The sequence below is a fragment of the Octopus bimaculoides genome, chromosome 17, assembly GCF_001194135.2.
Source record: "Octopus bimaculoides isolate UCB-OBI-ISO-001 chromosome 17, ASM119413v2, whole genome shotgun sequence".
In the NCBI taxonomy this organism is placed as follows: Eukaryota; Metazoa; Mollusca; class Cephalopoda; order Octopoda; family Octopodidae; genus Octopus; species Octopus bimaculoides.
The window spans coordinates 38,646,645-38,663,162 of NC_068997.1; the positions used below are offsets into that span (position 1 = coordinate 38,646,645).

The following is a 16,518-nucleotide window of genomic DNA, read 5'->3' on the forward strand; positions in this document are numbered from 1 at the left end:
ATATATATATATATATATATATATATATATATATATATATATACATACACACACACACACACATACATATTTATATAACATATATACACATACATACTGGTAAATGGTAAAGATCTGAAACTGGTGTTAATTTTCAGTTTTGTATTATTTGCATAGATCTGATGGGCCAAGATGATGGAAGAAGTGTTTAGTGATCAGCAGGCAGAGATTCTGGAGAAGCTGGAATCTTCCGGACCCTCTGCCCAAATTGCTCACCAGCTTCAAGAAGCAGCTCAGACAGATGTAATTTCCTGTGAGTAATTATTATTATATATTCTGAATGCTTATATTTGAACTTTTGTTTAAACAAAGTCCTATTTTCTTTCTTAGAAAATGAAGTTATTTTGTTTGATGTGATAGTGTGTTAGACCAGCACAGTCAAGTGTTGAAATAAGTACATCAACAGACAACAATTCTCAAGATCCTTTAATAATTTGGTTTTCCTTTCAGCTGCTGGTGGCAATGGTAATGGTAGTTCAGCTTCACCTGTGTTGTCTTCTCTTAGTTCGTCCCTCTCCAGTAGTTTTACAGATGGATCAACAATTTTCCCAACGACAACCGATGTAAGTTATTATGTTTCAAAATTACTTCAGATTTTCAACCTTTTACCTTCTATCCTTTACCTATTTCAGTCATTAGACTAAAGCCACACTGTGGCACTTCCTTGAAGAATTTTAGTCAAACTTATTTACCCCAATACTTAATATTTTTTTTGTAAAGCCTGTTACTTATTTTATTGGCCTCTTTTGCTAAACTGCTAAGTTATGGGGATATAAACACACCAACACCAGTTGTCAAGTGGTGATGGGGAACAAACATATACACAAAGACAGACACATGCACATACACACACACACGCACATACACATACACGCATATACACACACACACATGTATATATATATATATATATATATATATATATATATATATATATATATAACCAAATGTTAGCACCAAGCAGTGTTTAGGCATAAGCAAAACATAAGTTAGTTAAAATATGTTTGCGACATATTTCAACTGCCAAAAGGCAAATTCACTGCAGTTACTGTGGAGAAAATATTTCTCTTATGGTAAAAAGGTCTGAAAACACCCTATTTGTTCAGTGTTTCCATCTATCAGGAATCCCAGACATCAATGTTTCAAGCTACTTGGCTCTTATCAACAGGATGTACCTAAGTGAGGCAACTCTGAACAAATCTTGTAAAGCAATAGCTTTGTGTAAAATACAGTCAGCAATGTTAGTGTCAAGCAGTGTTTAGGCATAAGCAAAATTTAGGTTAGTTAAAATATGTTTGTGACATATATATATATATATATATATATATGTATATATACACACACACACATGCACATGATGGGCTTCTTTCAGTTTCTGTCTACCAAATCCACTCACAATACTTTGGTTAGCCTGAGGCTATAGTAGAAGACACTTGTCCAAAGTGTCATGCAGTAGGACTAAACCTGAAACCATGTGTTTGGGTAGCAAACTTCTTACCACACAGCCATGCCTATGCCGACAATATCAAGTATTTTTATGTACAGGGGTGTTGAAGATGGTAAAAAATAATAGAACAGTGCAGTGGATTACTTGCAATATTTACTTTCAGATCTCTTAATTTGATTTAGATTCTAAGAGTGTCAAGTTTACCATTCTTCGCACTCAAACCTCAATAAAATAAGAACCAGTACTATAGTGCAGTTGACCACACCTCCCCTCTACAGGATTTTTTCTTGCATCTCATAAAATACTCAGTATTTTTGTGGATTGTTACTTGATCAAATATGAAAATATTTTAAATATTAAGGTATTTTGGAAAGGTGGTGAGTTGGCAAAATCGTTAGCATGCTGGACAAGATGCTTAGAGACATTTCATCTGTCTTTACATTCTGAATTCAAATTCTGCCAAGGTCAACTTTACCCTTCACCCTTTTTGAAGTCGATAAAATAAGTAGCTGTCAAGCGCTGGGCTTGATGTAATTGATTTAACCTCTCCCGCTAAATTTCAGGCCTTGTGGCTAGAGTAGAAAGTGCTTTGGTATTTTTTGCAGAACCATTAAAAGTAATCGTGTTGGAAATTTAAATTGACCGAGTGAATTAAGACTTCATATATACAATTTATAAGTTTAGAATTACAATTTGTATTTTGATTTTTGATTTTAATCCTGATAAACATGATAATGATGGTTTTACTCTCCTTTAGTGTCAGTTTTGATCAAATGTAATGTTACAGTGCCAAAAGCCAAAATAACAAGATCAATTTGAGCTTAATTGTGCTTTTCTGTAAAATTATCTAATTTCTTTTTTTTAAATCCATAAATATCTGATATTTACAATTTCTTTTTCTTCTTTTTCAGGTCTCTTCTTCCCCCATGACAGCACTAGGAACTCCAAGGTAGGACCTTTGACAATTTTAATATGTGTTTATTTGCGTATTTTCTCTTAGTCGTTTTGTTGTTGTCAAATTTGTAAGTATATTTACAACTCTTGAGAGCACAAGTCCAGACACGTAATGTTTTATTTGAATATCTTGAAACATTTCCAAAGATTTTGCTTATCCTTGTGTTATCTTTCTTCATTTCACTTTGTGTTGCATATCGTAACAGTAGTTTACATTTGGTTGCAATTCCTTACTTGAGCACTCAGCAGATTGCACCACCATGATGAGGGATGACAGAGCTCTCTCTCATGCCTATTCTGTCAATTCTGGTGTGATTCAAAGTAGTATCCCTCACACTCTGTGCTATCATTCCACTAATAACAGTCACCTTTCAAACATTGCTACCTCTCATTTCTCCTTGACCTTTGCACTCAAATATCATCCATATGCAACCTAAGCATCTCACATCAAACTTGAACTGACTCTTAGACTAGAAACCTCATAAACATCCTGTACTAAGGTCATGTCTATTTAGTCTCCTTCAACAGTACAATGACACAATCAATACAAATATCAAGAAAGCAACCTTGTAACTACCCTCCCTAGATTTAAACAACAGTGCTAGGTCTCAGGATTACTCCCTGGCAAATGCACATCCTCAACACTAACTTTTTTCTTTAAAGCCAGAAAATATTTTGCTTGCTTCATGTTCTTGCTTGATAGGGCTGGGGTCCGACGCGGTCCACCAGTGCTCTCCATTGCTGGGGGTCCTGTGCCAACTCCTCTTCATCCTCCAAGAAGATATCGAGCCTCTGGAAAGCTTCCCCAATCACATCCAGCCAAACTTGTCTGCTGCAACTGCAGGGGCATCACACTCCTCTCCATCCTGGGCAAGCTCTTCATCAGGATCCTTGTCAGCCATGCACTTTCTGTAATTAGAAGCAGACACTGCCCTCAACAAGCCAGGTTCATGCTGAATTGATTTATTGCTGATCATATTTTTGCCCTTTGTCTCATCATTGAAAAATCTTGGGAGTTCTGCAAAGAAAATATTTTAGTTCCTGAAAAAAAAAAAGAAACTACTACTTCTCTACTATATTCAGATGTAACCACAGTCAAGTACAGCTCTCACATCTAAATGGAGATACTGCTTCACACACTGACATCCTAAATTACATTGAGAGAAAAGTAATTTTACTACCATAAAGTCTCTCACCATTACACTCCAACTTCTGGGCCACAAATGTGCTCTCTCTCATCTTTTCATTGTGACTAAAGTAGCCTTTGTTTATGGGAGCTGACTCATTTTGTACTGCTTTCACTCAAGGCACATTTTTCTCTCCTTTCATCTCCCATACTGTGTGTGTGTGTGTGTTTCTCCCCCCAGGCTACAGTCCTTTCTCAAAACATCATTCCTCGTAAATTCCCACTCTGCATGTGTTTCTGCTGAAGCTGTTGACTTACAGTTGTTCAAGTGAAATATTAATCACAGTTGTCTCATGCGACTTAGAACATATGCAGATGCTACCTCAATGTACCGACTTTCTTCCGGGACAAAACGAAGAAACAAAAAATAAAAAATCACTGATGCTAAGGGAGATAATTCAGGTTTCTCCTTTGGTTGCCAACATTGGGTAATATTTTTAATACAGAGGTCCGTCTACATGGTCCTTGCTAGAAATAGCAGAGAAATCTTCATCAAATCACATTTTGTTCAGAATATGAATTTTTCAAATATATTCTTTTATTTGTTTCAGTCATTTTGACTGCGGCCATGCTGGAGCACCGCTTTTAGTCGAACAAATCGACCCTAGGACTTATTCTTTGTAAGCCTAAGAGAGCTTTTTTCATTGGATTAAGATTCTTCTTTCATAGCAACAATTAATTTCTTCAGTTTAATGGGCCTAAAAAAATATTTAAAAAAGATCTGCTCAATTAGGGTCACCTGGGATTGAATGTGAATACTTTCTTTTCTTTTGAATACCTTTTCTCAGTTTTTCGTTGCTACAATGCTACCAAGGGTGGGATGATTTTTGTTAGAGCAATTGTTTTTATTGTACTATATACCCCCTACACTAACCATTAAAGTATGAAGTACATGTAACTCAAACAGTGAAATAAGTTTTAGGCTACATGAAAAACTCGAAGGAGACAGAAACTGGATTAGTGGAAGGGAGGTAACAAGTATTTGTAGGGGAGGCAAGGGCTGCGATTATTGGAAGGGAGGTAACCTGTATTAGTACAATAAAACTGCTCTCTCAATCTAATAAATACCTGCTTTTTTGTGAGGGAAAAGGAGAGAGAACGAAAAACTCCATCAAAATAGGAGTCGGTGGCTTGTGTAATTGCATGAGATATTGTCTTGCAAACAGTGGAGAATGTTTTTACGATACTTTATGGTTGTAACCTATTTTGTTTTGTAATGGTTTAGGGACATTTTTAATGCCTTACAACTTGAATTTACTTTTTTACAATGTGTATTTTAGATAGAATTTTTTGTGGGGTGGGGGAGAGGTTGAGGTACATTTTCTTGCATTTTAAAATTTTAATTTAGGCTTAGATTTTATTGAATTAGGTTATGGTCATTTTGAGATTTCTTCATCATCATTAAAACCACCACCAACAACACCACCACCAACAACACCACCACCATCACCATCATCATCATCACCATCACTATCATTTAACATCTATTTCCATGCTAGCATGGGGTGGATGTTTTGACAGGTGCTTGTAAGGCTGGGGGCTGCACCAGGCTCCATTGTTTGTTCTGGCATGGTTTCTATGGCTTGATGCCTTTCCTAACACATTCACTTTACAGTGTGTGCTGGGTGCTTTTTACATGGCACCAGCACCAGTGCTTTATATTTCTAAAATTATCTTTTGATAAAAATATCTTGCTAAAACAACGAACAGAGTGCTCAACAAACCTCCATTCTGGCATAATTCAATTTAAAAAATTTATCCACAACAAAATCTGTCATTAAAGTGACATATTCCAAATAAACTATAAACTAGTTCAATAAAATTTCCAAGATAAATTCCTCAAATACATTCCAAAACAATTAAATTCCTCAAGCACATTCCAAAACAAATATTTCTCAGAGTAAGCAATCTTATTTTGATAAAATGAAATAAATACTTTTAAAATTTATTCCAAATAAACCCTATTGTAAGAAAGCAAACTTACATTGTAAGCCATCACTTGACAATTACACAACACAGTATTCTATTGCCAAAAAATGTTGGAAAAAATTCTTCATTGTTCTTTAAACAATATCTCATATCATCATATAAGCTACCTCTTCTCCTTTCATGTTTTTTATTTGTTTTTCTTTGACAGATCAACACAAATAAAGTTATGTATTAAATGGACTGATTTTGATTTAGTGCATGAAAATCTTTGAAAGAAGTGAAATGAGTGTACATTCATTGAGACCATCACTTTACCAAAATTATAAAGAAGACTACAGCTCATTTGTACATTCCATTTTTTTATGGTTTTTACAGCTAGCAGTCCTTCTTAACACTAAGTACTTTATAAAATATGCTGGTTGCATTTTAGCTTGTCAGGAAAATTGAGACAATCTAAGTTAGATCTACTACTTTGGTCTCACAATAGTGATTGTAGATGGCAAAATTTTTAACTACATAGTCATTGGATGTTTTATTTGTTAGTACAGGGCTTTTGCCTAGAAGTTGGCATATATATTGTGTTTATTGGTCTTCATTGTTGCTCTTAAAAGTACATAAAATACTATAACATCATTGTCGAATTATGCAACCTATTTTCATGCTATGTTCTGAAAAATGCTCTATCTTGAATTCTTCTTCACTGACCAAATATAACCAAATATTTTATATTTCTTTTGATGCATATTTTGTTGGAATGGCAGAGTGAGGGGTTTCCATAGGGAAAACTACTGAAAAACAGAAATAAGACTTTTTATTAGAATTCTAAATCATTTATTCTCTTTTAGTACCTTTACTGTCTTCAATATAATTGTTCATTTCTTTTATTCATGAAGAATACTCTTAATTATTTTTACCTTTTTAAAAAAAATTAAAATAAGACTGTATTTACTGGATTATCTAGAATTCTTCACTGTCTCTTGTTTTGGCAAACTTCAAAAGGAGGTTCACTCAATAAACAGTGGATGTGCAGGACTTCTGGTTCAGGTGATAAAGGTTATTTCTGAATAGAATATTTCACTGTACTTACATAAAAAAAAAAGGTAGGGAAAAAGGACTCAAATAACTTATTAGTACTAGGTAACACTCTATACTTCACTATGCAAAGTTTAGTACATCACTGTAATGATGTACTAAATTTTGTAGTTTCACTTTCTATTTCATCTTTCTAAGAGTGATAACATGTGTGTTGGTTAATTAATTGGCTGTATTTTCACCCTATGAATATAATTATTATAAATAAAGAATATGTAAGACTTTTATGTGCATAATCTTTTTCAGCATGACTATGACTACCTCTTTGGTAACAGAAACCAATAAAATTGATATGCCACTGTCCAGTTTAACTATATCTCAACCCCCATCTTCCATCCGAGACAAAAGTTTCCCATCAGGTGAGTTAATATTTTAATTACAATTAAGATGGTGAGCTGGCAGAATTGTTAGCATGCTGGGCAAAATGCTTAGCAGCATTTCGTCCATCTTTACGGTCTGAGTTCAACTTTGTCTTTCATCCTTTCAAGGTCAATAAAATAAGTACCAGTTGACCACTGAGGTGAATGTAATTGACTTATTCCCTCCCCTAAAATTTCTGGCCTTGTGCTAAAATTTGAAACCAATATTTTAATTACAGTTTACTTATATAGTCAAATGTATCCATTTCAACTATTATTGAATGAAACATATTTTATTAATGGTAGTCTTAAAGTAGTTTTAAACTATCTAATGCAAGAAAGGTTGTACATTTTTAATCAAAGGTAAAATATGTTGCTATTTGCAATAATTTGACTTTAACCTGGTTGTTCTGTCATACGTTCTATTTTGTTTATGCCAGGTTAAAAAAAAAAAAGAAAATTTTAATATTTGAATATAGGTTAAGATGAATTGTATTGTTGATATTGCTTTCACAGTGTCTGATTGTTACTTGTGCTTGCTATGTAATGGACATTATTTCATTATATATCCTGTGAATTTTACTTATTAGCAGAGTAGCTATAGGTATAACTTTAATTACTCAGCCAAGCATGGAAATTCTACTTGCCACATTATTGCAGACTATTTGATTACAGGGTTTATTTTTATAGCTGAGTTCTATTCTGCGCTACTCTGGTCATTTGCTAATCCTGTCCATTTCCAACATTAGATCATGTAGAAACACCAATAATACCAAGAACTGAAACACCTACTGTCCCACAAGATACGACACAAACTCACAGCAGTTTGTTTGGTTGGTTTTCTGGTAGCAATTTTGTTTCCCGTGTTGTTGAGAAAACTAAGGTAATTTCATGTGTGTATGTATTTTGTTTTGTTTTGTTTGTGGGAGGGTTCAGTCATTTTAAACCTTCTCAAAATAGGGATTTATACTATTTAGATGAATTAAGTGAAGAAGGTATTTAATTTGAATTGTTACAGATAATTACTAAGTGTTAGTAGTTGGTTGAATATATTGGTATAATGTTCCAGATAAATGTAATTCTGGGTATAAGTATTTTGTATAATGCTTGGTATGTGGAATACAATAACGCTAACAAAAGATGCAAAACATGTGCAAGATGTGGAAAGATGTAAGAATAATCTAGTGTTAGTGGCATGTTTGAGTGTTGGATGAGATGCCTGGTAGTATCTGTTCCAGTTCTTTACATTCTGAATTCAAATTCCATCAAGGTGCTGATGGGTAGAATTAATCATCTAGCCTCAGGAATGCCTCATCCAACCTGCAGTTATTGAAGTGTGGACAGGTAGGCCTTCAACTAATATAAATAAGCCAGCAATGCCATGTTGAAGCTTTATCCATTGAGCATCAACAACAGCTAAAGAGAATGGGGAAAAAGATAGTCAAAATAATATTACATTATCTCAACTCTTAAAAATTATGGCAATCTTTTTAACTGCTGAAACTCATGGATATTTTTTTAACAATATGCATTTTAAAAATTCTGAATATTTTCTTAATTTGAAAGTATTTTTGATGCTGAGAAACAAAATTTATTTGATATATTTAGCATATTTATTATATATATGTTTCTTTCTACAGAGTTCAGTTGAAAGTGTGATTACAACTTTGGACCCTCAAATGAAAGAATATATAAGTAAGTATTCACTGAAAGTGTATCATGATTCAAGTTAGAAAATAGAGGTTTAATTATTCAGGAGTTATTAATGGTGTATGATTTTAGAAAAAATCTTGCAAAATGGATGTTTTTTGCTTTAACCCTTTCGTATTCAGATTATTCTGTCAAATGTAATTCTTATTCATCCGCATTATTTTGGATTACTCATGCACTATCTCACTGCTTTGAGATTTTGATGATGTGACTATATTTTTTAGACTAACATTGTATGGTATGTGTGAGAGTCTGGATCTGGCTGGTTTGAACATAAAACAAGTAGAATATCCAGATATAAACTGGATATGGCCAGTTTAAATGCTAAAGAAATAAACATAAAGGAGAAGCCTGTTCCTGTGATGCATTCGTTTAATTTCTTGCTGCATAGATGTTGCACTACTATAACAAAGTGATAATATCTGAGAATTTTCACATCATTTAATTAAATCAAAGATAAACACTTTGCTATTATTGGTATCAGTAATTATGCATTGAATATAATATAAAATGGATAGAATGAAGAAAGTGATCCTACTTCACATCCTTTCCTAAAAGTAAGTGAACAGTATGTTAATCTAATCAGCCTGTAAGTTTTTATGTTGCACTGCATTTCTAAATTCTACATGCTAATTTGGGGGAGAGGCAAGCATCTTAGTATTAACCACACTGAAAAACTCTAGAAAATGGCTGTAAGGATGGGGGACAAAAATATTATAATTAGGCTTACTAAGTTACAGATGAAGCAGTCTGGCATTTTGACTATAAAATATTTAATGTGTTTGATTTCATAGTAAATTAAAAAAACCCTCTCAAACAATGTTGGTCAAATATAGCTAAAAAAAAATGCTATATATGCTTTTATGTGGTGTAATTGGCAGTGAAATAATTAAACCTTGCATGCAACATCTGTTGTGTATTAGTTTGTTTAATTATTACAGTTTTTCTTTTTCTTCTTGAGAGAGTGGTGGTGACATTGATATTATTGTGGCTTCCACAAAAGAAGTGAAAATTGGACCTATTCGAGAAGCAATGCAACAAGCTTTTGGTCGGGCAACTGTTACTGGAAGAGTAAGCATCACCTTGAACTAACTTTTTTTTAAAAGTCATTGATTTTGTTATTAAAATCAATGCATCTTTATTTCAATTTTTTTTTCAATTCTTTCATTTTTCAGTTAATAATGAACTTATTGCATACAGTGTTCATCAGAAAAAGTAACTAAAACTGTATGAACAGTACATGAAATATGACAAAAATTGAACAGTGGATAATTTTGTTAAAAAAAAACTAAAAATGGGGTGGGGGTAATCAGGTATACACTGTTCTTGAATTTCAGGGAGCACAGAAGTTTTGAAGGATGTAATGTCTCAACATCTAACATGATGGAGGTGGTTTATTCCATGCTTCAGCAATTCAGTGTCTGAAAAAAATGTTTCTGAAAGTCATGGATACTGTGTTGTTTTTTGATTTTGTAAGTATGTCCATGAGTGTTAGACATATGGAATTCAAAAAGCTACCCAAGGTTGTTGTTGGGAAGACAGTGGATAATCTTGTGGATGTCTACCAAATCAGTTACCTGACATCGGAGTTTTAATGTGTTCACGTCTAGGGAAGTAAGATGTTCACAGTTTGGTAGATGCCGGTTGGTGGGTATTCATCTGGTTGCATGTTTCTGAACAGTTTCCAGGAGATAATATCAATTATTTACATTTTTTTAACTTTTGTGTTGTGTTTCATCTCTGCTTTGGCAACTTTAATGAAGATTATGCTTTAGTAATGAGGTTTTAATATTGGTTTCAAATTCCGGCATAAGGCCAGCAAATTTGGGGGAGGGGTTAAGTCTATTAGAGTGACTCCAGTGCTCAACTGGTATTTATTTAATCATCCTAGAAATGATGAAAGGCAAAGTTGGCCTCTGAAGAATTTAAACTTAAAACATAAAGATGGATGAAATGCCATTTTGCTTGGCGTGCTAATGATTCTGTCAGCTCACTGCCTTAATGAGGTTTAATACTGAAACCTGTCAGTGTTGTGCTGGAGTTGCCAAGAACTAAAAGTCATTTATTGACTAATAAGTGTTTCATTTTCCTTTTTTGTTTCTTTTATTCCATTGTTGCATAATTATTTTTCGCATTAACTAAGCTTACAAAATTAAGTTCTTTAATTCTTATATACCCACCTTAATAGTCGAGTTTATACAATGTGGTCAGAGAGTTTTAAACTGTTTACAACATTGCAATCATCTTAGAAATGCTCTAAATATTTTAACCCTTTAGCATTCAGATTACACTGCCAAATGTAATGCTTATTTATTCACATTGTTTTGAATTAATCATGCATTACCTTGTGACTTCAAGACTTCAATGATGTCATTTATTTTAAGAAAGATATGTAGGTTAGGTGTGACAGGCTGGATACAGCCAGTTTAAATGTTAAAGGGTAAAATGTATTTAGCACAAAGCTTTTTTTTTTTAACAATTTATCTAATTACAATAGTGTTGTAATTAGACTATTAGCTTTCTGCAAGTGTTAGCATTCAGTTACTTAATGGTATTTACTTCAAGCAATCTAGGTAACTTCTGTTCATACTTTAATGTTGAATATTAAAGAAACTGATTGAACAATAATTCATGATAATGATTATATTCATTAGAAAATACCCTAATTATTTCTATTCTTTTTTTCTATAAAATAGTTTTATTTTGATATAATTCAAGGCTTGTTTCTCAAAATGATACTTCCTTGTTTTTGTTGAACCCAATGTACTATTAGTCTACATAATAACTATGTAGTTTCAGTAGTATTGACAACAATAAAGGAAAGGGCAAAAAACAAAAAAGCTGAAAGCAATAAAAGATCCAAATAGAAGTGCTTAGACGAAAGGAAACTGATCCAGAAAATTTTTTTGAATCTAAAATGTTTTCGATATGATAAAATTCATTAAGGTGGTGAGCTGGCAGAATCATTAGCATGGTGTGCCAAATGCTTAGCAGCATTTCATCCGTCTTCACATTCTGAGTTCAAAATCCACTGAGATTGGCTTTGCCTTTCATCCTTTTGGGGTCAATAAAATAAGTACCAGTTGAGCACTGGGGTTGACGTAATCGACTTATCTCCTTCCCCGAAATTGCTGGCCTTATGCCAGAATTTGAAATCAATATAATAAAAATCATTAATTTTTTAAGAGGTTAATAGTCTAAAATATTATAGTCTTGTGGAGGAAGTGGAGGATAAATTTACCAAATTGTTTTCAAAGTATTCAAAAAAATCTTCATCAAACGCATCTACTCATGCACCCATGCAGAAGGATAGCTTTTTATAGGGCTGCAATATCAAATGAAATTCCAGAAACCTAATTGATTACTAACCAGTCATGTGACTTGAATCAAAGGCTTGGTAATCAAAGAGAAGAACTTATGACAGTATATATATATATATATATGTATATATATATATATATATATATATATATATATATATATATATATATATATATATATCTATATATACACACATTTACATTTACACATATTTTTTGTTAGAAACAGCAAAGTAATTGAGATCTGTTAAGATCACTAGAGAGGTTACATTTGAAACCTGTAATCAAATAATGACAGAATAATGATTCAAATAGTAATGTAGGTTTCAAATTTTAGCACAAGACCAGCAATTTCAGGGGAGGGCGTAAGTCAATTACACCCCAGTGCTGAACTGGTGCCTACTTTATTGACCCCGAAAGGATGAAAGGCAAAGTTGACCTTGGTGGAATTTGAACTCAGAACATAAAGATGGATGAAATGCTGCTAAGTATTTTACCTGGCATGCTAATGGTTCTGCCAGCTCGCCACCTAAATTCAAATAGTAATATTGATATTCAGTGAGGCAGCAGAATTGTTAGCACACCAGGCAAATGCTTAGTGGTATTTCACTCATATTTACATTCTGAGTTCAAATTTTGCCACAGTCAACCTTGCCTTTCAACCTTTCAGGGTTGATAAAATTAGTACCAGATGAACACTGAGGTTGATGTAATCAGCTTACCCCTCCCCTGAAATTGCTGGCCTTGTGTGAAAATTTGAAACTAATATTAATATTCAGCTTATTGTGTTGGTGCATTTGTGTGTTATTTGGTTTTAAGTAATGAATGATGAAATTATTTCAATTATATTTCCTTAGGATAGTGAGACCAACACTGCTGCTCAACCTCTTGGCTATGCTGCTGCACTTAGAGGAGCTCAGGAAAGAATATCTCGCTTACGTCAACAAGATGATATTAAAGAGAAGCAAGCAATTGTTGCAATTGAAGGCTTTATAGTAGAACTTCAAGTTGATGGGTAATGTTTCTAATTAATTGTATTTAACAAGAAAACCTATTGCTGTTATGTTATAGTCAGAGATTAGGTATTTTAACATGCATGAAATGTGAATGGAAACAAAGTGCATCCTTCATTGCACTAATCAAATTTAAATTAGAAGCAGCTTATAAGATATTTCACAGTTATATTGTATGGAAAGATTGCTGAAATTTTCTTTTGTCATTCTTTGAATATTTTAAAGATATACAAGTTGGAAAGTAGCAATTGATGGTTTTCAGGATTGTAAGAAGTTATCTTGCTATATCTTATCATTGGCACTATACTGTGTTCTCAATTCTCACTAATTATATTGATCTAGTTATAAAATAGTTTATATAAAGAGGCACAGTTCACCACTGTATGCAGAGTGTTCACCTAGAAGAAAGGTAATTTTTATTTTTCATCCAATTAATTAGTGTCATTGTTATAGCTTCTGGCCATTTTCCTATTGGATTACTATATTGTGTTAACCATAACTGAACTATATTCCAGATAAGTCTATTGATTTCTTGCATTGTTCATTGTGGCTCAGATTACAAAAAGTAGTACTTTGATATGTTGCAGGATTTTTTAGTCTGTAAAATTCTGTACTCTTTAAGTTAGGACCATTAGTCAAGTGTGGAGTGAATCTAGTGATGTATAAACTGTAAATAGATTTGGGATGTATTTAATTGCCATGGCAGATTGGTAACAGAGATGCATCAAGAATAAGGAATACCCAGTGGCAACTGTGAAAAAAAAAATGATTTCCTATTTTCAAATAAAAGGCTACTTCAGCTGTTCAAAGATTTAAATGAAGAGTGAACTTAGTGTACAGATTCTACTTGGTCACACAACCAGATAGAAATTCCATCCAAACTTCCCTCCAGTTATACACTTTGCTATCTTAAAAATTAAAGGACAATTTGGATAATGTTGTCCTAGATATACCATCTGAAAAAGATTGAATGGTTGCAGCTGGAAAGCTTTGATTGTAGTTGAGCATATATGATCTTTAGCTTAACAAGATAATTATTATCATATGTTTTTAATACTTCTTTTGACTAAAATATCCAAATAATAAACATTGCTAATTGGAGGCTTCATAATTCTGAAATGTTTTAAGATATCTTTAGTTGCAGGGAACAGTAACATAAACAATCATCATCATCATCTTTTAATGTCCGCTTTCCATGCTGGCATGGGTTGGACGGTTTGACTGAGGATTGACAAGCCAAGAGGCTACGCTAGGCTCCAATTCTGATCTGGCAAGGTTTCTATAGCTGGATGCCCTTCATAACGCCAACCACTCCGAGAATGTAGTGGGTGCTTTTTACGTGCCACTGGCACGGGATCCAGTCAGGCGGCATTGGCAATAACCACACTTGAATGGTGCTTTTTATGTGCCACTGGCATGGGAGCCAGTCTGGCAGCACTGGCATCGATCATGCTCGAATGGTGCTTTTTACGTGCCACCAGCATAAGTGCCAGTCAAGTGGCATTGGCATTGGCCACGACAACAATTTCACTTGACTCAACAGGTCTTCTCAACTGCTGCATATCTCCAAAGGTCTCATTCACTTGTCATTGCCTCTGTGAGGCCCAGCGTTTGAAGGTCATGCCTCACCACCTCATCCCAGGTTTTCCTGGATCTATCTCTTCCACAAGTTCCCTCTACTGTTAGGGTATGACACTTCTTCACACAGCAGTCCTCATCCATATACAACACAAGACCATACCAGTGCAGTTGTTTCTCTTGCACACCACATTTGATTCTTGTTCTTCAAAAGCCTGGTTCCTAATGATATGCAAATCTCTTACAAACATATGATTGTATCCTCTTGATATAAGTATGGACATGTGATTGCTATGCATTTGTCTCACACTTCTGATATCAAGAGTATATAATATATACAGTTTCACTAATAATAAATATCCATGTTTTTTCCTAATGACATGGTAGAATTGTAATTACCTTACTCAATAATCTCTAGCATGTATCTTGTGGAATGATGAACATGATGCTCTCCTTCAAGCAAAGAAAGAGAGTGAGACAACAGAAACAGCTTCAGTGCCACTGGCATGGGAGCCAGTGGCACCGAAACTTACAAAGCAAACAAAATTGGTTTTACACAAAGCAATTAATTGCAAGTGAAATTAATAGGGCTTTTTTTTTTATCAGGAACATGACATGAGAATGTAACAACACAATTATTAACAGTGGCAATCGGTGTTAATAACATTAATTATCTATGCTCAACTTAGTTTTATTCATCATCGTTTAACGTCCGCTTTCCATGCTAGCATGGGTTGGACGATTTGACTGAGGACTGGTGAAACCGGATGGCAACACCAGGCTCCAGTCCGATTTGGCAGAGTTTCTACAGCTGGATGCCCTTCTACAGCTGGATGCCCTTCCTAGCTTAAAATTTGGTCAGTCTTTTTTTCTATGTAATAGACGTCTTCTATCTTTTACTTGTTTCACTCATTTGACTGCGGTCATGCTGGGGCACTTCCTTGAAGAGTTTTAGTTGAACAAAGTGACCCCAGGACTTATTTTCTTTTAATCCTAGTGATTTGTTATTGTTACTTGATAAGGCCAGTACAAAATCCATTGTGATAGTTAGTGAGCATAAATAATTTATAATATAAAGGTATATATCTCAATCTTTGAATTACTTTAGTCTTGACATTCCTACTGCTACTCTGTGTCTAATATTAAATCTGAAAAAGGTGGCAAGCTGACAGAATCGTTAGCAGGCCGGGCAAATACTTAGTAATATTTCATCCATCTTCATGTTCTGTATTCAAATTCCACCTAAACCAATTTTGCCTTTCATCCTTTTGAGGTCACTAAAATAAGTACGAGTTGAACACTGGGACTGATTTTATCTAGTCAGGCCCTCTCCCCAAACTGCTGGCCTTGTACCAAAATTTGAAACCAATATTAGATCTGGAAATAACTAAAGACTGATTTAGGAAAATTTTAAAAATCTTTCCATAAAATGCAACTGTGAAAAATTATTAAAAGTTGCTATTTAATATTGAATAATAGAAACTGAAACTTACAAAGCAAACAAAATTGGTTTTACACAAAGCAATTAATTGCAAGTGAAATTAATAGGGCTTTTTTTTTTATCAGGAACATGACATGAGAATGTAACAACACAATTATTAACAGTGGCAATCGGTGTTAATAACATTAATTATCTATGCTCATTAATTATCTATGCTCAACTTAGTTTTATTACAGCTTAAAATTTGGTCAGTCTTTTTTTCTATGTAATAGACGTCTTCTATCTTTTACTTGTTTCACCTATTTGACTGCGGTCATGCTGGGGCACTTCCTTGAAGAGTTTTAGTTGAACAAAGTGACCCCAGGACTTATTTTCTTTTAATCCTAGTACTTATTCTGTAGGTCTCTTTTGCTGAACTGTTAAATTATGGGAACATAAACACACCAACAC

The 16,518-nt window shown here is 33.8% G+C and overlaps 1 protein-coding gene across 2 annotated transcripts in view; it reads left to right on the forward strand.

Annotated features, from left to right (window-relative positions):
- Positions 1–16,518, forward strand: part of LOC106884436 (protein PRRC1-A) — a 37,599-nt gene that overhangs the window by 12,438 nt on the left and 8,643 nt on the right. For both annotated transcript variants that reach the window (XM_014935827.2, XM_052973836.1), the window contains exons 2-9: positions 157–292; positions 490–602; positions 2,398–2,435; positions 6,894–7,006; positions 7,756–7,889; positions 8,647–8,701; positions 9,678–9,787; positions 12,894–13,051. In XM_014935827.2, the coding sequence (XP_014791313.1) occupies positions 172–292; positions 490–602; positions 2,398–2,435; positions 6,894–7,006; positions 7,756–7,889; positions 8,647–8,701; positions 9,678–9,787; positions 12,894–13,051 (842 nt within the window). In that variant the 5' untranslated portion in view covers positions 157–171. The remainder of the gene's footprint in view (positions 1–156; positions 293–489; positions 603–2,397; positions 2,436–6,893; positions 7,007–7,755; positions 7,890–8,646; positions 8,702–9,677; positions 9,788–12,893; positions 13,052–16,518) is intronic.